The sequence below is a fragment of the Gekko japonicus genome, unplaced genomic scaffold (genome assembly GCF_001447785.1).
Source record: "Gekko japonicus isolate JY-2015 unplaced genomic scaffold, Gekko_japonicus_V1.1 scaffold1863, whole genome shotgun sequence".
Lineage (NCBI taxonomy): Eukaryota > Metazoa > Chordata > Lepidosauria > Squamata > Gekkonidae > Gekko > Gekko japonicus.
In genome coordinates, this window is record NW_015165301.1 from 225,914 (window position 1) to 247,922 (window position 22,009).

Genomic DNA, 22,009 nt, shown 5'->3' on the forward strand with positions numbered 1-22,009 from the left:
ATCCCTGGTGACCAGTGGCGGGAACAGCGAGCGGCTGTCGTGCAGCAGGAGGCGCGCAGTGACATCATCCAGGGGCGCGGCGGAGCCGGTGGGACGTAGTCGGGACCTGAGGAGGACGCTGACTGCGCGCCGGATCGCAAAATGCGCCAGAAGAACAACAGCCATATACCGCCGGGCATGAAGCCAGCCAGACCGGAAAAAGACATCTACCCCCACCTGGGTGCCGGTAGGCTGTCCCACTCCCCGTAATAATGTGGCCTTAGTTAGGGTTAAATTGTGATTAGCACCCCTCTTGTAAACCGCCCAAAGACCTCTACGGGGGTTAGGGCGGTATATCAAATTGAATAAATAAATAAAATAAATTATTTGGTCGTTAGCATCACAGCAACGGAAAAGGCTGGTGTCTAAGAAACCACTTGTCTTGTTAAGCAGTGAGAATTACAGCGGTGTCTTGCAGGTGCTTCTCCTTCCCCATCCCATTCCTGTTTATTTGAATGAAGGAGTGCACGGACAAACGGTATTCATTCTGTGACACATAGGCTGATTCTGCATTGGCTTTTCCCTTCATTGTTTTAGGAAACCCACCTTGGAACAGAAAGTCCCCTCTTCATTGCATGCTGGTTTCACTTCCTTTGGTCATCGGACTTTATGGTAGCCTCCACCCTCCGTGCCACTTTCACTTTCTTTGATCCTCGGATTTTTATGGTACCTTCTGCATAGATTTACGGCTGTTTTATGGCCATTCAGGGGTGACTTTGTCGTCAGCGGTGCCCTGAAGTATCTGAATGTGGTTTTGAGCTGCACTTTTTCCTCCCAGTTGAGAACATGTGGAGCAAATGCTAGATGCAGAACTGCCCATATGCACACCTCCAGTACTTTGCTCTGCCAAGGTCCCAACCATCTTGACTACTGAACACCCTGACTGCATCGCGATGGTTTGCAGTCCCTTGCACTGCCCAGTCACCTCCTGCTCACGCTTGTTTCCTTTCAGGAACGAATGACAAATATGTTACGGACTAAAGGAAACGTATTTGTTGCGCACGGACAAGTGGCACTTCTGGGAAGAGCACAGAGGGGAGTGGGAAGGGTGAATTAATAGGCAATCACTACAGCAGCAGTGAAAGAAAACTGGGTCTGTTCACGCTCCACGGGATGGAGAGAGACGTTAGTGAACTTACTAAGAAAAACAAACGAACTGTAAAAGCGTACTGGCACGGAAAACACAGGATATCAACAATCAACGGGACAAAATACTGAAAACCAGGACAAGTAATGGGGTGTGCAAAGGAGATGTATGCGTGAAGACCGGTTCCCTGAGAGCAAATCATGGTTAGATCCAACAGATTGTGTATACTGGAAGTCCATTTCTCCATTTAAACATCTGAACGTATTGTGATTCCTCTGTAGGCCCAAGCTAGGGCCACTGTTGACGTTCTAAAGATGCGCTTTGTATGGGAACGGTTTAGCACTTTCCATCTTAAGCTCAATCAAAAAGATCAGACAAAAGCAAATACAGAAACAGTGCTGCTGTTCTTAAAGAGCAGGGGTTACTTTTTTTTGGGGGGGGAAGGTCAGCAGACGAGCCTTTCTTGAAGAAAAAAGCATAAAAGTTTATTGTACGCAAGAACCGAAAGGAAGACACTCCATGGTATATGTACATTAATTTACAACACGGGGAAAAACGAGGCAAGTAATTATTTACAACAATTGTCCCTTTTGAATATTTATAGATATATATAGAGAGATATTTACACACCAATGTGGGTCTTCTGTTTACAAGCAGAAAAGGCCTCGCAAAATGAAAGGCAGACTGAAAAGGCCAGAGACCGACGCTCCGTGAAATCCAGTGGCAGGGTGAAAAGGAACGGAAGCAGGGGCAGAGGGCAACTTTAGGATGGCAAGGGTGGACTGGAGATGGGGCCCCTGGCCGAGTCCAGCCTTCTGAGGAGAGACAGGGGGGAGTAAGGGCTACACCTACATGAGGGTCAGCAACAGACACTCAGACCCGCGCCTCCCTCACTGCTGCATACTCCTAGCAGCGTTCAGAAACACATGAGTGGACATTGTGGTTTCCTTCCTCTCCGTTCATTGGATGCCATTCCTACGATCAGGGAAACGCTGCATGCAATGACATCATCTTGCTTGTTTTCAAGGAAACGGGATGGGCAGGGCCGGCATCAGTGTACCCTCCTCAGGTGGGGCAGCTGCCAGGACCCACCATGACTGACCTAGAGATGTGAAGGCCCAGGAAAAAACTGGAAAAATTCGGGGGGAAACCGTCCCCCCCCCCCGTTTTTTCCCCTAAAGCCTTTTTTGTTTTTTTCCGAAAAATTGAAAAAAGAAAAGAACAAAATTGATTATGGAACATTTTATTTTGATGAATAAAATATTTTAAGACAAGGTGTTCAAATGTTTTCCAAATCATTTCTAAAAAAAACGTGTATGGTATCAGATTGATCTAATCTCTGTGCACTGAGGACAAGCAAGTCCTAGGTTACAAACTGAACTCTCCAGTGCAAGAACAAGATGCATTTCTTCCTTTAGGAGGTGCGATTGTCACGAGAAAAGGAAAAGGTTTCAGTTTTGTTTTTGCATGTGGGTGGCTATTCTGTTTGTAATAATTGTTTGGATACACTATATTTTTAATATAATTTCATGCCAAGTACAAATGTCCATAGTCATATTTTATGTTCCTAAAGTAACAGAATGACTTTCAATCTGGAAAAGAAAAAAGAAGTGCTAATGTAGCATTTTTTTTCAATTTTTCCGAAAATTTTCGTTTTTTCCCGAGCTTCAACATTTCTGGAAATTTTACATTTCTAGACTGATCCCTACAACATGCCCTTTCCCTGCCTGCTCACTTGTGAGTGTCTTGCCACCCATGTGTCCAGCTGCACACACTGCCCAGTCAGTGCCCTCAGGGAAAGGGCCGTGGGCAGTGCAGATAGCTGTGAGCAGGGCAAGGAGGGAGGCGCAGACAGGTATGGAGACACATGGCTGAGTGGGTGGAATGGGGCCCCTGGGAACGCTCTGCCCTGGGGGCCCCAGACCCTGGAACTGGTCCTGGGGATGGGTATAGATCAGTAGTTGCCTCTGCGTAAGAATGTGGGGGGGGGGGTTGCCCCAGTCAAATCCCAAGTCTTTGGCACAGAAGAATTGCTGAGCTCAGCTCCTTGGACGAGGGAGGGAGCCCGCGGCCTCCTTGCCCCGTGAAATGTGATGAGAGACACACACAAGAAGCCGCTTTATCGACATTCACATGGAAGGAAGTCCCACTGATGGTCAGTGGGGACTTATTCCTAAGTAATATTGCGGCCTAAGAAAGTTGTGGACACCGGTAACCCCCCCCCCCCCCGGATGACGCCTAACAGCAAAGGAATGAGGAAGAAGATGACCTTTACATTCTGGTCTAAAGCGGACCTGTGAGACCCCAAAGTCAGCCATGGCCAAGGTATGAATCCATACCAGGTTTTTACATTGCCACAGATCTGGGGGGTCTTTTGGAGCAGGTCATGTTCAGGAAGGCAGATCACCCAAGAGCAGCGGCGTACAGTCTGCCTGATGTCATGCTTCTTTGCAAAGGTGGTGGCGACAGCGAGGAGGAGACGCACGGGTTGCCAGCTTTTCCGAGCAAGAAACCGCTTCTTCCGCCTTCTGGATGCTGATTGTCAGTAACTGCTGCATGACGGCGGACTCCTTGGCAGGTCCACTTGATCCCTTGCCGTCTTCGCAGATGCGGATTCCATATTCCAACCAGGGGGGGCTCTCCCCGTGTCGACCTGAGTCAACCCCCTCCCCAGGCTATGGAGAGAGGAAGCTGCAGGCTGCTGGTCGGGCGGCATCTTTCTTTGCTAGTCTGGCGCAGAGTCCGTGCGGCCGGGCTACAATTCGCTGGAGCGCACCGCCGGCTCCAGTTTGTGGGACAGCGCGGTGAGGACCTTGTTGAACTTCTCGTAGCGCTCGCTCTGGCTGCTCTCGGCCCCTCGGCTGCCCCACAGGAGACGCAGCTGGAACTCCGTGCTGAAGACCTCGAGCAGTTCTGGCCTCGGTTGGAAACCTGCAGTGGGAACCCAGAAAGAACTAGCTTTGGTCCCTGAATGGGTTTTCTTTTTCAGTTTTATTTACGGCCAAAGCCAGCAATTGACGTTTGAAACGCTACAAACTTAGTAGTAAAAACCAGAGGTCATTTCAGGGGGGATCGGGGGGGGGGATCGCAGTTCCCCCGGGGGAGGGACGGGGGGGGGGGCCATGCCTGCCTGGGGCCAGGGAGGGCCTTCGCGGGGCTTCCTCGCACTCCCGCCGGCCTTGCAGGTCCACCGCCAGGCCCCTCATGGGGCTCGGCAGTGGAGCTGCAAGGCCGCCGGTGGCTGCCGGGACCATTGGGGGCGGGGTGTGTGGCCTTATGACACACGTCCAGTGATGTCAGGGGGTGTGGCCTTATGACACACTTTCGGTGATGTCAGGGGGTGTGGCATATGCTAATGAGTTATGCTAATGAGTTCCCCTAGCTCTTTTTCCACGAAACGACCCCTGGTAAAAACACCTATGAATAAAGGTAAAAAGGCTTAACAGAACAGTAAACTACATTACAAAATACATTATACATTCCTTAGGAGGTAGACAGTTAACAATAAAATGGTTAACATTTAACTTGCTGCGTTATTATAGGTTTTCTAATTCGTAAAGCACTCCATTCAAATCTAGCCACTTGGTGTGTTACCTCTGAGTGCCTATCCACAAGGAGATTTTTCATAATACGAGCTCTTTGCCTGCTGTTGAGAGGTAAGAACTTGGGGGATGGATTTCTGGAGATTATCATAGGCCTCACAGTCGAATATAACATGTTCTAGATTTTCAATGCCTACGTTACAGCAGGGGCATATGCGTTCCTCAAATGGGATTTTCTTGTACTTTCCCTCTGTATTTGCTAGCGGAAGAGCATCCCAGCGCATAAGTGTAAACGTTCTCCTATATTCATAGTTTGACAGATAGTAAAAATAGGCCATAGGAGTTACTCTGTTTATGGGATCAAGTAGTGTGGGGTCCCTGAGTGGCTTATTCCAGAGGGAAAAGGGCACATGCGTTTGCTTAGCTGAACGAGACCAAGTTTAATTGTCTGTGAAAATCTGTAGGCAGTAAAAACCCTCGGCAGCCACCTGCCGCTTTGATTTCTCAGCATGAAAACGTCACTTTAAAAATGCGCCGCCTAGCAGAACTGTTGTTGACTCCCCCCCTCCCCTCTGATATCTCATTGCTTTATTGGATTATTATACTGCTTTTCTTTCATCCTTTTTCTGACGACGTAATCCAGTTGTATTGTTTACTGTGTGTATCATACTGGTCTTATGGCATTGTTTTGTTATTCCGGAACCTGTCTTGGGGGCGTGGAAGGGCATGGCGCAGCCCGATCTCATCAGATCTTGGAAGCCGCACAGGATCAGTGCTTGGCTGGGAGGCTACTAAGGAAGGTTCTGCAGAGGAAAGCAACGGCAAACCACTCTGCTGGAGAGCCCATTGCTGGGGTCGTCAGAAGCCAGCTGCGACTTGACAGCACAAACGTACCTAACCTGCCTTGAGTCTCACTAAGAAAGGCGGGTGATAAATGAAGGAGATAAGTGAGCAAACGAAGCCAGCCGGGCAGCCCCATTAAAAGTGTGCACTGGTGGATTGGAAGCAATTAAGGATGTGAAGAGAGGTAAGAGAACCCACGAATACCCAAGACCTTGCATGGTCTGAAATGAAGAAGAAGAGGACGAGGAAGAAGAGGAGGAGGAGGAGGAGGAGGAGGAGATTGGATTCATACCCTGCCCTTCACTACGCAAGGGAGTCTCAGAGCAGCTTACAACCTCCTTTCCCTTCCCCTCCCCACAACGGACACCCTGTGAGGGAGGTGGGGCTGAGAGAGCTCTTGACAGAAATGGCTCTTTTTCAAGAACACCTCTGACAGAACTATGGCTTGCCCCAGGTCATCCAGCCAGGTGCAAGTGGAGGAGTGGGGAATCAAACCCGGTTCTCCCAGATTAGAGTCCGTGCACTTAACCACTACACCAAACTGGGTCTCAACTGAGCAAAACACACCTGGTGTGAAGGTAGCCATGCACTTTTTATAATATGACTGCAGGGTATCTTGCTTACAATCTGAGCTGTTCACTATTACTGTTGGTTTGATAATCCTAAAAGCCAGGCATCTCTCTTAAGGCCACCAGGCCAAGTTCCTTCTACATAGTCCCTTCAACAGGCAGTTTTCTTCTCCTTTCATTGGCTTGGGCCTTATCTGTCCCTTCCAGAGATTTTTTGCAGGCCCACTGGCACTTCTTCACTTAATAATTTGCATCCAAATGTAGTGTGTTTGGGGCACCCTGCTTTTTAAGCATGTTGGTACCTGCAGTGATCTATTCAGGGAGAGGAAAGGATATACATTTTTTCTTCTTTGGGGCAAGGACCTGTTGTCTTGTACTCTCAAAAGCCCCTATGCTCTTTTTTGTTTCTTTCTCCTTTCTGTATATAAACTAATAAAAAAAATTCACACAGAAAAAGCTCCTGTGCTCTTTGAAGATAAACACCCCACCTCTCAGACTTGCAAAGTTTGAGAATCACGTTAAGAACGGTCTCATCTTCTTCTGCTGCTTCCTAGCTATGGAGGAATTGGGCACAGGGTAGTGTATTATTCTCACATTACTGAACAGGCATCACCTTGGGGCCCATGTTCTGAGATGAATACTGGCCCCTATGGGCTTCCTTACCTTGCAGCTTCACCTCTGCATTTGTGTGGTACAGTCCGCCGTGATGAGCCACCATCCGTGCCGCCTCCAGGTGGGCCATGACTACCTCCACGCCGTCGTCCAAGTTCTCCCAGGGCTCAGGGTTGTCTGGGAGGGCCGTGTCCCGCTCCAAGAGTGTGATGAGGGGCACAATGTGTGGGAAGGTGGTGTTGGACAGGGGGGGTCCTTCTGAAATAGAAGAGCGGAGAGTTTCCTCTATACGATTCATCTCATTCAGCCTTGTCCTGGTTGATGACAGGTCTCTCAAGTTGCAGATAGATTTTTTTAAAAAAATCACTAGCAGTCATGCTGGCAAATCTGAACATGCTCCGGTATTAAATAACGTTTTGGAATAGGATTGCCAAACAACTAGAAGAGGGGGAAAATGAACCCTGTGTCCGGTAGACCTGTCATGGTTCTGGAACGTGGAGGGGTACCCTCCTTCTACTTCTCAGCTCTTGCTCGTTCATCAACTGTGTGCTACCTTATGCGTGACCTTGTAGATGTTCCAGCTGCAGTTTACTCGGCTGGGAAAGTTAACGGCTTTTTTGCTTTGTCCGCACGTGCGAGATATATCTATTGGCTCATGCTTACAGGGGGGATGTTTGATTTTACTATAAGTCAGAGGCCTTAGTATTGACGGCCATTCCTGACACAAGCTGTACACGTGTTCTTTAGTACTGGACTCATCATTAAACAGTTATCTTCTCTACGAAGCCCTGTGTGGTGTGATCTGACTAAGGAGCCTGACACCCTCTTGGTATTGGCTTCCCAAGACCCAACTCCCTCAACCTCAGCGGTTTTTCTTTATTCACCAAACTACAATTTAAAAGCCAACATTTGCACTGGACACCATCCCTGGACTTGGCAAAAATTTCTGGCTATGCCCCCACGTACTGTCCCTCTTGTAACATGTAACAGCATGATAAAAAGTAGAGGCATCACCCTGCCAACAAAAGTCTGCATGGTCAAAGCAATGGTATTCCCAGTAGTCATGTATGGCTGCGAGAGTTGGACTATAAGGAAGGCCGAGCGCCGAAGAATAGATTCTTTTGAACTATGGTGCTGGAGAAGACTCTTGAGAGTCCCTTGGACTGCAAGGAGATCAAATCAGTCAATCCTAAAAGAAATCAATCCTGACTGTTCCCTGGAAGGCCAGATAATGAAACTGAAGCTCAAATACTTTGGCTGCCCAATGAGAAGGGAGCACTCACTGGAGAAGACCCTGATGCTGGGAAAGATTGAAGGTCAAAGAAGACGGGGACGGCAAAGGATGAGATGGTTAGACAGTGTCATAGATGCAACAAACATGAAGTTGAGCCAACTTCAGAGGACGGCGGACACAGGAGGGCCTGGCGGGAGATGATCCATGGGGTCGCGAAGAGTCGGACTCGACTGTGTGACTCAACAACAACAACTGTCCCTCCACCAACAGAGAGGGTTCCCCTCTTGGCCCCTGCCCCTGCTACCACACCTCTTTCTATTTCAAGTAAAGTCTTCTCTCCCTCATTTTTTAAAATCCTGCCCATCCTCTAAGGAGCGCATGATATCATTTGTGGCTGTCTTCCATTTGATCTCCACGACACCCCTGCAAGGTAGGTTAGTCGGAGAGAATGGCAACTGTCCAAACTCGCACAGTGAGTTTCATGAGTGAGTGGGGCTGAGTTTGAAGTCCTCCCAGTCCTAATCCAAGAACCACAACTCACACTGAGCCCCGGGCCATCTCAGTACAGAACCACTGGGCTGTAATTAAAAGGTGACAGCTGAAAAGAGGACTCCGTGTTTGTCTCCTGAACTCTCCTGGGAGGTTTTTGTTTGCCTGTTAGAGAATTATTTTGACCCCCTCCCTTTTCAAATCAGCATGGTTTAACTTTTTTGTTTATATGGATTTAAAATGTTAGGAGTATCTGATACATCACTCAGCTAAAGGAATATATATATATATATTTAGAATATAAACACGTAGCATTGTAAAGCTGAAGTCAGGGAGGGGCTGTGGCTCAGTGGTAGAGCATCTGCTTGGCATGCAGAAGGTCCCAGGTTCAATCCCCAGCATCTCCAGTTAAAAGGATCAGATAGGAGGTGATGTGAAATACCTCAGCCTAAGACCCGGGAGAGCTGCTGGTGGTCTGAGTAGACAATATTGACCTTGATGGACCAAACGTCTGATTCAGTATAAGGCAGCTTTATTGAGTCGAATTTGGTCATGCCAAACCTGTCAGTTCTCCAGGTAGCCACCAGATGGCACACTATCACTACAAGACAGAATGGAAGTGGTGGAAGGGCTTCCGAACTTTGCTGGAAACTGCATGGCCTGCTCTCTAATTGCCACTGGTACCGTTACCAGCACTGGCAGCATTATTTATTTATCTATTACTTACTTACCCAAATGGGAACCCAGAGCAGCGTACATTATGTTCCTTTCCTCAGTTTTAGCCTCGCAACAACCCTGTGAGGTAGGTTAGGCTGAGAGTCCGTGACTGGCCCAAGGTCACCCAGCAGGCTTCCATGGCACAAGTGGGGATTTGAGCCTGGGACTCCCATGTCTCCGTCTGAGACCATAACCATTACACCATGCTGGCTACAGAGAGCCCTTTGTTCCTTCCAAAGAAACCTCTACCCTGAGGTGGTAAACCTGTCTCTGGTCTGGACTGGACTGCAGACAGCAGGTTTGCGCAACCAGATGCTGCCAGACAAAAGAGTTCTGCCTGCACATAAAGCAAAACGCCAGGAAGAAGGAGGTGTAGCTTAATCTCTTCCTCTACACAGGGGAGCAGATACACAGACTGACCCCCCGCAGCAGGGCTATTTTTGGGCAGGAACGGAGTTCTGGCTGGCTCCCAAGTTGGCCACACCCAGCAGGAACTCATTAGCATAATAGGCCACACCCAACAGCAGAAACTCATTAGGATTGGCTACATGCAAAGGCGTTCCTGCAACAAAAAAAGGCCCTGGGTTTTGACAACAAGGTAAACAGAATAAGAAGCAAAAGGTGGGTGTGGCTGGATGACCACACTTCTGGCAACATGGGACTGCGGCCTAATGTGCTAATGAGCGGCGCAGTCAGGGGTGTGGCCTAATATGCTAATGAGTTTCTGCTGTTGGGTGTGGCCTGTTATGCTAATGAGTTCCTGCTGGACTTTTTCTACAAAAAGAGCCCTGCCCCGCAGTGAATACCAGGCCTCAGGGGAGTTGCTCTTAGCCTGCTCACAGCAAGCAGAGGGGGGTATCATCCAACCCCATCACGGTTCATAGCCGTGGGCTGCATTTTTATGCTCCATATGCTAACTGTTCTCTGATCCCCCTGGGGAATGTGACAGAAACGGTAAACGCTTCTATGCATGCCGTGGTTCTAACAGACCATCGACTCCTTGCGATCCTTTGCGAAATTTAGGGGCATCACGCCACACGCATGAACACACATGAAACTGCCTTCTACTGGATCAGAGCCTTGGTCCGTCAGCGTCAGTCTTGCCTACTCAGACTGGCTGAGGCTCTCCAGGGTCTCAGGCTGAGGTCTTCCACATCACCTGCTGCCTGGTCCTTGAACTGGCGATGCTGGGGATTGAACCTTGGGACCGTCTGAATGCCAAGCAGAGGCTCTACCTCTGAGCCACACAGCCCCTCCCAGCCAGTTGCTGCGTTTTCCAAATAAGAATATACTGCTCTTCTGAGCGCCAGGGAAATGCAGTTTTGCCACCATGAAAGAAAGATGTTTGACTTCTACCCCCACCCCTCAAGGGAGAAGGAGGAGCCCGTTCATTTCACGCCCCGTAGTGGAAGTCCGGTCGTGGTGGAGGGAAGAAGAGCCAGCAAGCTTGCTGAAACTCAACAAGGTTGGATGTGCTCAGGGCCCTCTTGAGAGCCCTGCGTGCTCAACTCTGGGTTCCATGATGGAAAAGAGGCAGGCTATCAGTGTCAGATTCCAGCTCAAACAGTTCAAAGAAGCAGAAACAGAAGAAGCAGAAGAAGAGGAGGAGGAGATTGGATTTATACCCCGCCCTTCACTACCCAAAGGTGTCTCAGAGCGGCTGACAAACTCCTTCCCCTTCCCCTCCCCACAACAGACACCCTGTGAGGTAGGCGGGGCTGAGAGAACTCTGACAGAAACGGCTCTTTTTCAAGCACAGCTTTTGTCAGAACTACGGCTTGCCCAAGGTCATCCAGCAGCTGCAAGTGGAGGAGTGGGGAATCAAACCCGGTTCTCCCAGATTAGAGTCCGCACATTTAACCACTACACCAAACTGAAAAGGGGGACGAGTGAGAAGGGGGTCGGGCGGCCCCCTCCCGACACTTGCCTTTGCCTTCGTTCAGGCTCTTCAGAAAAGGCTTCAGTTTCTTCTCGTAGAGGATGGCGCCCTCCGTGTGGCGCTGGCGTAGAACCATCCAGGTCTGTTCCAGGCGTGAGATCTGAAAGCAGAGCGAAAGGGAAGGCGTGAGGCTGGGGGGAGCGGCGCCAGGCAGACCAGTTCTGTTCTAGCGGGGGGGGCTGCTCTCAAGCTACCTTAGTGCTGGGAGCCCTGCTGCTCACGGCAACGGGATGGAAAGGAGCCGGGCACCTCCCGGCCTTGAAAGGCTTAAAGAAACGTTGTGCAAAAATTCCCTTTCAGTTCTAGTGGCGAGAATGAAGGGGACTACACAAGCATGTTTCGGGATCGCCTTCCTTTCAAAATCCTTGTCTGAAGACTGGGCCGCCATCTAGATGGGATGCCAGCAATACAGGATGCGTTCAGACATCACAACAGACCATGCTCTGGTCGGTCCCAGGTTGTTTCGGCATCTGAATGCAGATGGTCGAACAATGCAGAGTTGTGGCTCAGTACCAAAATGGGACTGCAAACAAAGGATTGTAAGCCGGCTTGTTAAAACGCTGTTTGCACTAAACTGTGGTTTGTTACACTGTGTGGATTCACAAAACCACAGTTTGTTGATTGGATTACATTTTAGGGATTTGTTTATTTATACTTACTGTCATTTCATGAATTGTTTATTATAATTGTACTGTACTAGCCAGTGTTATTTTAATGTTTAGATGCATTGTATTGCATGTTTATTATTGGTGAATGTTTTGTTGTAAACCACTCCAAGATGTAGTAAGAATGGGAATATAAAGATTTTCATATATAGGTTTTTCCTTCTTGATTGTTCATATTCATATTTCTCTGGTTTTTATAGATTTATTCTTTAAGTAATATTTTATTAGGATGTTAGAAAGGCCTGTTATATAGAAGGCTTTCCTCTTGTAGGTCTGATATTGCTAGCAAGCAACATAATAGGTACAAAGTTCATGATTCTGTAGTTCTTAGGGCAAACCTTTCAATGTCTGGGTCAGATAAGATTTTAGTCTCGTATCAGTAATGAATACTTTTGTTTGGGGAAGAACAAGCTTTAGCCGATATGCCTTATGTCATGTCAAGTAAATATGTGACGCTATTGCATAGGCACACCTTTCTTACATTTGACCAATAAGGAGATTTGTATGTAAATGTTGTTTAAGTTTTTGTAACCAATTATGCCTTTTGAATATTATTCCCATGATGATGGTATGATGATGTCATTTTAAGTATTTAACTTTATGTATTTCCTGAATATGTTCAGAATATGCTCAAGAAGAAGATGAAGAAGAAAAAGAAGAAAGTTGTCAATTTCTGGTTAACTATTTGGTCTAATTGTTTTCCTATTGATTGAGGCATGTTTCCTGATTATGCTGAAAAGAAAGCAATCAATTTTGATGGGTCCTTTGGCCTGTTTTCCATATTTCATTACAATAAAATACAAGAACTTCCTCCTCATTTGACTTCATTTTTGACATGGAATCTAATGTCTACAACAAAGACCATACAGGAGAGGAGGCATTCTATAATCTAAACAGGTGAGAGAGGCAGCATGCTGAGGCTCCCTATACAGGGTTGCCAGGTGAGGCTGACAAGCCAGCAGGGGACTTTCTAGGAGCCTCCGGGAGAGAGGAGGGAAGAAGCACGACTGAACTCCAAAGGGAGTTCAGGTTGTCACATTTAAATGCCTTCCCTCCATTGGAAATAATGGAGGACGAGGGCACCTTCTTTTGAGACTCATGGAATTGGACCCCCTGGTCCAATCTTTTTGAAACTGGGGGGGGGGGGGGTGATTGGGGAGAGGCACCAGATGCTATGCTGAAAATTTGGTGCCTCTACCTCAAAAAACAGCCCCCCAGCCCCAGATACCCACGGATCAATTCTCCATTATACCCTATGGGGACCGGTCTCCATAGGGTACAATGGAGTGCCCAGTAGACATTCCCCCCCATACTTTCTGATAACCCTGAAGCGGGGGGAGGGCCTCCAAACCAGGGGGTCCCCTGCCCCCAACTGGGGAGAGGCACCAGATGCTATGCTGAAAATTTGGTGCCTCTACCTCAAAAAACAGCCCCCCAGCCCCAGTTACCCAAGGATCAATTCTCCATTATACCCTATGGGGACTGGTCTCCATAGGGTATAATGGAGTGCCCAGCAGACATTCCCCCCCCATACTTTCTGATAACCCTGAAGCGGGGGGAGGGCCTCCAAACCAGGGGGTCCCCTGCCCCCAACTGGGGAGAGGCACCAGATGCTATGCTGAAAATTTGGTGCCTCTACCTCAAAAAACAGCCCCCCAGCCCCAGATACCCAAGGATCAATTCTCCATTATACCCTATGGGGACTGGTCTCCATAGGGTATAATGGAGTGCCCAGCAGACATTCCCCCCCAATACTTTCTGATAACCCTGAAGCGGGGGGAGGGCCTCCAAACCAGGGGGCCCCCTGCCCCCAACTGGGGAGAGGCACCAGATGCTATGCTGAAAATTTGGTGCCTCTACCTCAAAAAACAGCCCCCCAGCCCCAGATACCCACGGATCAATTCTACATTATACCCTATGGGGACCGGTCTCCATAGGGTATAATGGAGTGCCCAGCAGACATTCCCCCCCCATACTTTCTGATAACCCTGAAGCGGGGGGAGGGCCTCCAAACCAGGGGGTCCCCTGCCCCCAACTGGGGATTGGCCACCTCTTTCAGTACCTGTGTCATCTCAAGAGCGTTCATCACGGCAGCAAAGCTGAACATGTTGCCCATGGTGCCCTTCAGCTCCGCGGCCAGCTGGATGGTCTTGTGGAGGAGGGAGGCCCTCTCCTCCATGCTGCCCGTGCAGCCCAGAATATCCACCGCGATCATGATCGACATGGTGTGGAACCTGAGAGAGGGACAAAGGCAGTGAGAAGGTCAGCCAGGAGACCCCAATGGGGAGAGGGCGCTTGCCGGCACCCGCTTCTTCACCCCCAAGGGGAACAGCAAACACAGAGCCTGGCAGGGCCGACTTATCCATTAGGCACAGGAGGCCCACGATACTTTTAGGGGCCCACGAAAATGTTTTACTTTCTTTTAAAACCAGGAGGGGGGGGTGAACGAACTTCCAGGGTTGAAGAAAATGTTTTCGGGTTTTTTCCCCTCACATCAGAAAAAAAGTAAAATTTTAGGGCTCACGAAAATTTATTAAATTTTGCCTAAAACAGAAAAAAAATGTTGAAGTATTTGAAGTTATACCAAAATAAATTCTTAATATTGATATTATCGTGGTGGGAGGGGCCCACAAAAGTCCTAATGCAGCCCTGGAGCGAAGAAGAAGAAGAGGAAGAAGAAAGAAGAAGAAGAAGAAGAAGAAGAAGAAGAAGAAGAAGAAGAGGAGGAGGAGTGACACAAACTGCTCTTTTCCAAGGACAGCTGTGCCAGAGCTTGTGACTGACCCAAGGTCACATCAGCAGGTGCAAGTGGGGGAGTGGGGAATCAAACCCGGTTCTCCCAGATTAGAGTCCACACACTTAACCACTGCACCAAACGGGCACAGAGCGATGAGACCCTGCCTGCCGGCCAGCAGGAACAAGCACGGCCCTTGTGCTTTCGAGCCTCTCTCGTGGCCCTGAGGACCGAAAACTTGCTTTTTAAAAAAAACTGAAAGCCGAGATCACTGGAATGCCAAATTTGATACTAGATCCCATGCTTGTGCTGCTTTTGAATCCACACAATGCAGGCCGTTGGAGTGATCTTGATCCTGCCCGGCGGCGCACAGCGGGAGGTGCCTGCCTGCCAACCCTCGCCCTCTCCTGGTTCTCTCATTCGGCCCTTCCACTGTACCTTTCCAGCAAGTCGAGGCGAAGTTGATGTCCGTGGGGCAGGGTGAGCAGCTCCATCCCGGAGCTCACTCCCATGAGCCTCTGCATCTCCTTGGTAACGCCCAGTATCCTAGCAACCTGCAACAAAGAGAGGAAAGCTGTTTCGTTTGTCCTTGGATGGAGGAGTGGGGGAATCACCGGGAGTCACAGAGGAAATTGTTTTGGCATAAAACGTTTGGAGTCCGGCACAGGAAAGAAAGAAACCCTCTTGTGGCTGTGACGTTGTTGGCCTCAGCCTGGGAAGAGCAGATAACAGGCTGCCCTGGACTGACTACGGGACAGCCTGGCTCTGGGGACCACTCCAGCATACGGCTTTTGTGGCTCGGTAGGCCGGCTGCCAGAAGAAGGCAACGCTTGCTCCAAAGGTCGGAAAACCATGGAGCCATGGAGTTGAGCTGGCCACCGGAACAGAAACCCAAAGGCCATAAGCACTGGCCAAGCTAGTGCTAGTTGACTGCCCTCTTGAGAAATAAGACCACTGTGAAGAACTGCCACCTTCCCCAAAGGCCCCCTACCAGCAGTGTGCCCAGCTCTGGGTTGGGAAATTCCTGGAGATTTGGGGGGTGGAGCCTGGAGCAGTGTTCCCTCTAAGCTGAGTTAGTGTGAGCTAGCTCACAGTTTTTTAGCCTCCGGCTCACACATTTTCGCTTTAGCTCAGGAAGGAGGGCTCCAGGGCAAACGAATTGATGCAGCAGCCAAATGGCTCGCTCACAACTTTAATGTCAGGAGCTCACAAAGGAGAATTTTTGCTCACAAGACTCCACCGCTTAGAGGGAGCATCGGCCTGCGGTGCCATTGTTCTTCGTTTAGCCAGAGACATGCTCAGTTATAGCTGGCCTACCAAGGCCATAGGTAAAGGTAAAGGTTTCCCTTGCTCGAAAGCCAGTCGAGTCCGACTCTAGGGTTGCGGTGCTCATCTCCGTTTCCAAGCCGAAGAGCCAGCGCTGTCCAAAGACATTTCCGTGGTCATGTGGCCGGCATGACTAGACACCAAGGCGCATGGAACGCTGTTCCCTTCCCACCGAAGTGGTACCTATTTATCTACTTGCAATTTCTTGCTTTCGAACTGCTAGGTTGGCAGGAGCTGGAGCTAGAGACGGGAGCTCACTCCGTCATGCGGCACACTCGGGTCTCGAACTGCTGAACTACCGACCTTCCACAGCCTGCAGTTCAGCATCTTAACCACTTGAGCCACCGCACCAAGGCCATAAGCCTCAGCAAAAACAGCAAGTTTTAACGTTTTGTTCTTTCAGCATTTTACTCTCCCAGCATGCATCCAAACAACAGTCACAAATGAACCAAAGTTAATGCCTGAATACATTCATGATGTTAGAATCATAAATGGCACTTAACATCTGCGCCATGGAAGTGCCGAAAGTCAAACCTGTCCGTCAAGTGGCAGAGTATGAAGCGTTTCGTAAACTGTGCGTACGACAGCGGGGTTTGGGGAAGGGAGGGACCCCAGCGGGGGACAATGCCAGAGAGCCTACCTTCCAAAGCAGCCATTTTCCTCCAGGGAAACTGATCTGTACTACCTGGAGACCCATCGTCACAGCAGGGGATCTCCAGGTGCCACCTGGAGGGTGGGGTGACCCTACGTATGGCCAGGGTCCGGCATACCCGAGGGACCTCCTTTCCCCATACAGGCCCCAAAGAGCACTTCGGTCAGGGTCACAACACCGCCTAGTGACCCCAGGTCCTAAAGAGGCCAGGCTTGCTGCCACAAGGGCCAGGTCCTTCTCGGTGGCGGCTCCTACCTGGTGGAATGAGCTCCCAGAGGAGACCAGGGCCCTGCGGGACCTCTTACAGTTCCGCAGGGCCTGCAAGACGGAGCTCTTCCGCCAGGCTTTTGAGTAGGAGCCGCCGTCACCACCAGGACCTCCGGGTTGGGCGGACTGGCCACCTGGAACATCTTGGCCCATGGCATCCCCCCTCTTTGATCCCACCGCGATATACAATAGGGAGTGAGTATTTTAGTTCCTAATGTATCCTGAAAGATGCGAGTTTTTGTTTTAATTGTTTTAAGTTCTCCTATTTTTATTGCACTTGGTGCCTTAACTGTTTTAATCCTGTTGTATTTTATTGCACAATTGTGCCCAGGGCTTTTTTTGTAGAAAAAGCCCAGCAGGAACTCATTAGCATAATAGGCCACATCCAACAGCAGAAACTCATTTGTATATCTGGCCACACCCGACAGCACAGCTCATTGACATATTAGGCCACACCCCCATGTTACCAGAAGTGTGGCCATCCAGCCACACCCACCTTTTGCTTCTTATTCTGTTGACCTTATTTGTTGTCAAAACCCAGGGCTTTTTTGTAGCAGGAACTCCTTTGCATGTTAGGCCACACACCCCTAATGTAGCCAATCTGAATGAGTTTCTGCTGTTGGGTGTGGCCTATTATGCTAATGAGTTCCTGCTGGGCGTGGCCAACTTGGAAGCCAGCCGGAACTCCGTTCCTGTGCGTTCCTGCCCAAAAATAGCCCTGTGCCTATGTAAGCTGCCCTGAGCCCGCTTGCGGGGAGGGCGGGGTATAAGTGACATAAAATAAAATAACAAAATAAATACGTACCGCGCAGTCCACTTTGGTGATGTGCCGGGCGAGCGTCTTCGCATCCACCTCTGCCAGGAGCTCCTTGACTTTCTTCAGCACGGCCATTTCCAAGGGCTTGTTTTCCAGTGGGATGAGGAGGGAGCGGAACACGGCTGGGTTGAAAGAGGAGATCCTCTCCACCACGGGGACCCTGAAGCCCGGCGCATCCTGCCCGGGCTTCTTCCTGGGCCCGGCCTCTGCCTCGGAGCCGTTCAGCGTCAGCCCCGCCTTCTGGACCTCGTCCCCCTTTAGCCGGTCCACGTAGCTCTTGGCTGGAGCCTGCTTGCCGTCCTGAGGGGCCCGTTCCCAGCCGATCGGGGAAGGGGGGTGGAGCTGGCAATAGTGTCCCGTGTCTGGATCGCTGTAGCTGTTCACGGAAGGCGAAGGGGACGCCCGGGAGTATCCGTGGGAAGGGGTGGAGTGGGTGCTGTCGGGCTGCTCGGCCTTGCCGTTGCTCCCTTGGCACAGCTGCGGCTCGCTGGATCTCCTGATGACGGGGGACCCGGGGGCGAGGCTGCCACCGGTTTGCCCGCCTTGTGGCTTTAGCCGTGTCACTGCCAAGAGAAAGAAAGATCTTGCAATCGGAGGCTGGACACATTGCAGGCGCGTGGAGTGATGTGAGTGAACCCCAGGGCTGGGAGCTCTGTGCATGCTCACCCCCATGCGTGCAACTCGGTCACACGCTGGGAACTTGTGCGCCAAGCCAGGGCTGGAGTGCTTCCCCCCCCCCTTTTTTTTCTTTTCCAGAATGTTATTAGAGAAATACTTTTAGAGCTGTAATTCAATTAAAGGAATCTTAGTAGATTAATTGTGCAAGTTTGTAAACGGGTTACAAATCTACTTAACAGCCTCTGTGAATCAGACAATAGTTGTAAAGGGGAAATTGCACGTTTGGGGTTTTTACTGCTTTTTAGGCCGTGTCATCTTGCAGGCGGCATTCCCTCCCAGGGGAGGGCAAAGGGGAAAGGCCAGGGGTCATTTTGTAGAAAAAGAGGTGCAGGAGCTCATTAGCATAACTCATTAGCATAATATTTGCATATGCCACACACACCCTGACATCACCGGAAGTGTGTCAGAAGGCAACACCCACCGCTCAGGCTCCACTGGACTGTTTTGGATTGCTAGCTACTGGGGGGGGGGGAACGTGCAGATCTGTCCTCACAGAGGAGGGAGAGCTTGTACCTGAATAAAACCTGGTCTTAAAGGTGCCACTGGACTGTTGGGGGCGGGCGGGGGGGGGGGGGGCTCTGCAGCTTACCTGGCAGCTTCTTGCTCTGACTGAGGACTGCTGGGAGCAGGGGGTGGGGCTTGTTGCATGTGCCCGCCCCCTGGGCTCTTTACTACTGGAGCTCTGCTCCTGTGTGCTCCTGCAGGACATGACTCCTGGGAAAGGCCACTCCTAAGGTGGCACTGGCCATTTTTTAAACACGTTACTGGCAGAAAACAGAAAGTACACTTTTAATCAGTCAAAGGGGTTTTTAGTTGGTTTAGGCTTATTTTTCACTCTTTGTTGTATTACGTTGCATTTACTCCCCACCCACCCCGCGCTCCTTCTAAGGAGCTCGGGATGATGTACATTGTTTCCTGCCCACCGTTACACTCCCAACAACTCTGCAAGGTGTGTCAGACTGAGAGAGAGAGAGCGCACAACTGGCCCCCAAATCGGTGAATTTCATGGGTGAAGCTTCTCTTTCTGACTCATTCTGAGTTTTTGAAGAGATTGGAATTTCTTGAGGACTATGGAAAGAGGGTTTGGTCTGGAAGTTCAGGAATCAGCAGGTTTGAAGGGACCAAGGTCTTGGGAAATTTTGCCATCCCTGAGGTGAGACGTGGAGTCATGTCGCGTATTTGGGCACTTTCGCTCTGATCGTAAGAAATCCTGTCCAGATTCCATGATTTTTACCAGGCACTGAGATACATTCTAAAGTTTAGCTCTGGAATCACAAATGTTAAAAACCAGCTTTTAAGCTGGCCAAGGAAGAGTTGGGTGTAGTAATGGGAAAACCAACTTAGTCATACCACCAAAAGAATCTCAGTCGGTAACACTCCCCCCCCCCGCAACCCCTATGGTGCCTTTCCCTTGTTTTTAACCCCTGAAACAATACAAAATCCTAAGAAGGGGCGGCTGGATGAGACCCAGAGTCCATCTAGCCCAGCCTGTTTCCAACAGGGACCAGACAGATGCTTCCGAAAAGCTCACAAGCAGGGCCCTCCCCAGCTTCTCTGCCGGTGCTCAGAGGTCTACCGCCTCTAAACATGGGGAGGATCCATTTAGTTGTTGTGGCTACTGTCCATTGATAGACCTGCCCCTCCATGGATTTCCATAATTCTTATTCAAAGCCATCTAAGCCCGTGGCCACGACGACATCTTGGGGCAGTGAGTTCCATAAGCCAGTTTGGTGTTGTGGTTAAGTGCGTGGACTCTAATCTGGGAGAACCGAGTTTGATTCCCCACTCCTCCACTTGCACTTGGCTGGATGACCTTGGGCAAGCCATAGTTCTGGTGGAACTGGTCTTGAAAAAGAGCAGTTTCTGTCAGAGCTCTCTCAGCCCCACCGACCTTACAGGGTGTCTGTTGTGGGGAGGGGAAGGGAAAGGAGTTTGTAAGCCGCTCTGAGACCCCTTTGGGTAGTGAAGGGCGGGGTATAAATCCAATCTCTTCTTCATAAGTTAATCAAGTGCTCAGTAAACAACTCAATCTCTTGTTCTCTGGGACGAACAAAACAAGAACGTGCTTAAGCCCCTCTTGACTTTGGTAGCTGAAGCCACAGATTTCAGAATGTTTGACACAGACATTGCTGTGAAATAGCAGGAAGCTTGGTTTTTTTTAATAGGGGGGGACATATTTTTGTCAAGTCTCTCAATTTCTGAACCTAGTGTAGGAATAAATCCCCACATTCATGAAGGGTACACAATAAAGTCCTCAAGCGACTGGTCACATCTCAGAATACACACAGGCCAGGTGTTTTTTTTTTCCTGGGGGGGGATGCACTGGAACAGAGTTCTGGAACCTCTTTGACAAAATCCTTTTAAAAATGTTTAGAAGTTCATGAGTTTTCAGTATACAGACTGAAAACCTCATTTCCCTCTTGAGAGCTCCGGCACCTCTTTTTTTTTCTTTTTTTTTAAAAAGCCCTGCCTAGGACAATTGAGTGTATGAATGCCCTCACACCCTCCATGTCAAAAACAAAACGAGCCCATGGAAGGGAGGGTTTCCTGTGCCATTGTCTGTTCCCTTTCTCTGATATGCAGGGGTCATTTCGTAGAAAAAGAGCTAGGGGAACTCATTAGCATAACTCATTAGCATATGCCACACCCCCTGACATCACCGGAAGTGTGTCATAAGGCCACACACCCTGCCCCCAACGGTCCCGGCCGCCGGCGCCGGCCTTGCAGCTCCACTGCTGAGCCCCATAAGGGGCCCGGCGGTGGACCTGCAAGGCCGGCGGGAGTGCAAGGAAGCCCCGCGAAGGCCCTCCCTGGCCCCAGGCAGGCAGGGGTGGGGAGAGGCAGGGAGGAAGCAACTTACCCTCCCTCTTCTCCTGCCTCCTCCTGGCTGAATGAGGGCCGGAAGCGGGGCGGCCGGAAGCAGGGGGCGGGGCTTCGTCATGTGCCCCACCCGCTGTACCTCACCCGGGGGAACTGCAATTCCCCACAATCCCCCTCCGAAATGACCTCTGCTGATATGTCTTCACTATCGCCCCACCCCCTTGTCGCAGAGACCAGCAGCTAGACTCTGCGGGTTGAATCCTCCCTACCAGTGCTGTAGGCTGGCGTTGCAGGGGTCTCAGAAATGGGAGACATTGGGGAGTGGAGATCCTGGATCTGGTCCACACTGACGGCACAGTTACGGATGATGTCTCGGTGATGTGGTAAGGAGACGCTGAGCAAGGGAGAGGAGAGAGAAAAAGTCACTCAAGAGGTCACAACCTACCAGCATAAGGTTTCCACTGGCTTAAAAGCCTCACGGTTGCGGTTCAGAAGGCTCCAGCGATACTAAGCCCCGCCTAGCTGGTAAGCCTCTCTCTGACATCAGAGCAGACAACTCAATGGCAATCTAGTCTTGCTCTGTGGTGTCGGAGGCAGGGGTCGTTTCGTAGAAAAAGAGGGGAACTCATTAGCATAACTCATTAGCATATGCCACACCCCCTGAAATCACCGGAAGTGTGTCATGAGGCCACACCCCCTGACATCACCGGAAGTGTGTCATAAGGCCACACACCCCGCCCCCAACGGTCCCGGCCGCCGCCGCCGCCGGCCTTGCAGCTCCACTGCCGAGCCCCATGAGGGGCCCGGCGGTGGACCTTCAAGGCCGGTGGGAGTGCAAGGAAGCCCCGCGAAGGCCCTCCCTGGCCCCAGGCAGGCAGGGGTGGGGAGAGGCAGGGAGGAAGCAACTTACCCTCCCTCTTCTCCTGCCTCCTCCTGGCTGAATGAGGGCCGGAAGCGGGGCAGCCGGAAACAGGGGGCG

The 22,009-nt window shown here is 50.3% G+C and overlaps 1 protein-coding gene across 1 annotated transcript in view; it reads right to left on the reverse strand.

Moving 5' to 3' along the window:
• Window positions 1–3,420: 3,420 nt before the first annotated feature.
• The window catches only part of SH2D3C (SH2 domain containing 3C), a 129,221-nt gene continuing 110,632 nt past the window's right edge, over window positions 3,421–22,009 (reverse strand). Inside the window, exons 6-12 of the mRNA XM_015410405.1 lie at window positions 21,300–21,424; window positions 17,521–18,095; window positions 14,909–15,024; window positions 13,799–13,970; window positions 11,060–11,171; window positions 6,744–6,950; window positions 3,421–4,057 (exon numbers count right to left, since the gene is read on the reverse strand). Coding sequence (XP_015265891.1) covers window positions 3,882–4,057; window positions 6,744–6,950; window positions 11,060–11,171; window positions 13,799–13,970; window positions 14,909–15,024; window positions 17,521–18,095; window positions 21,300–21,424 — 1,483 coding nt within the window. The 3' untranslated portion in view covers window positions 3,421–3,881. The remainder of the gene's footprint in view (window positions 4,058–6,743; window positions 6,951–11,059; window positions 11,172–13,798; window positions 13,971–14,908; window positions 15,025–17,520; window positions 18,096–21,299; window positions 21,425–22,009) is intronic.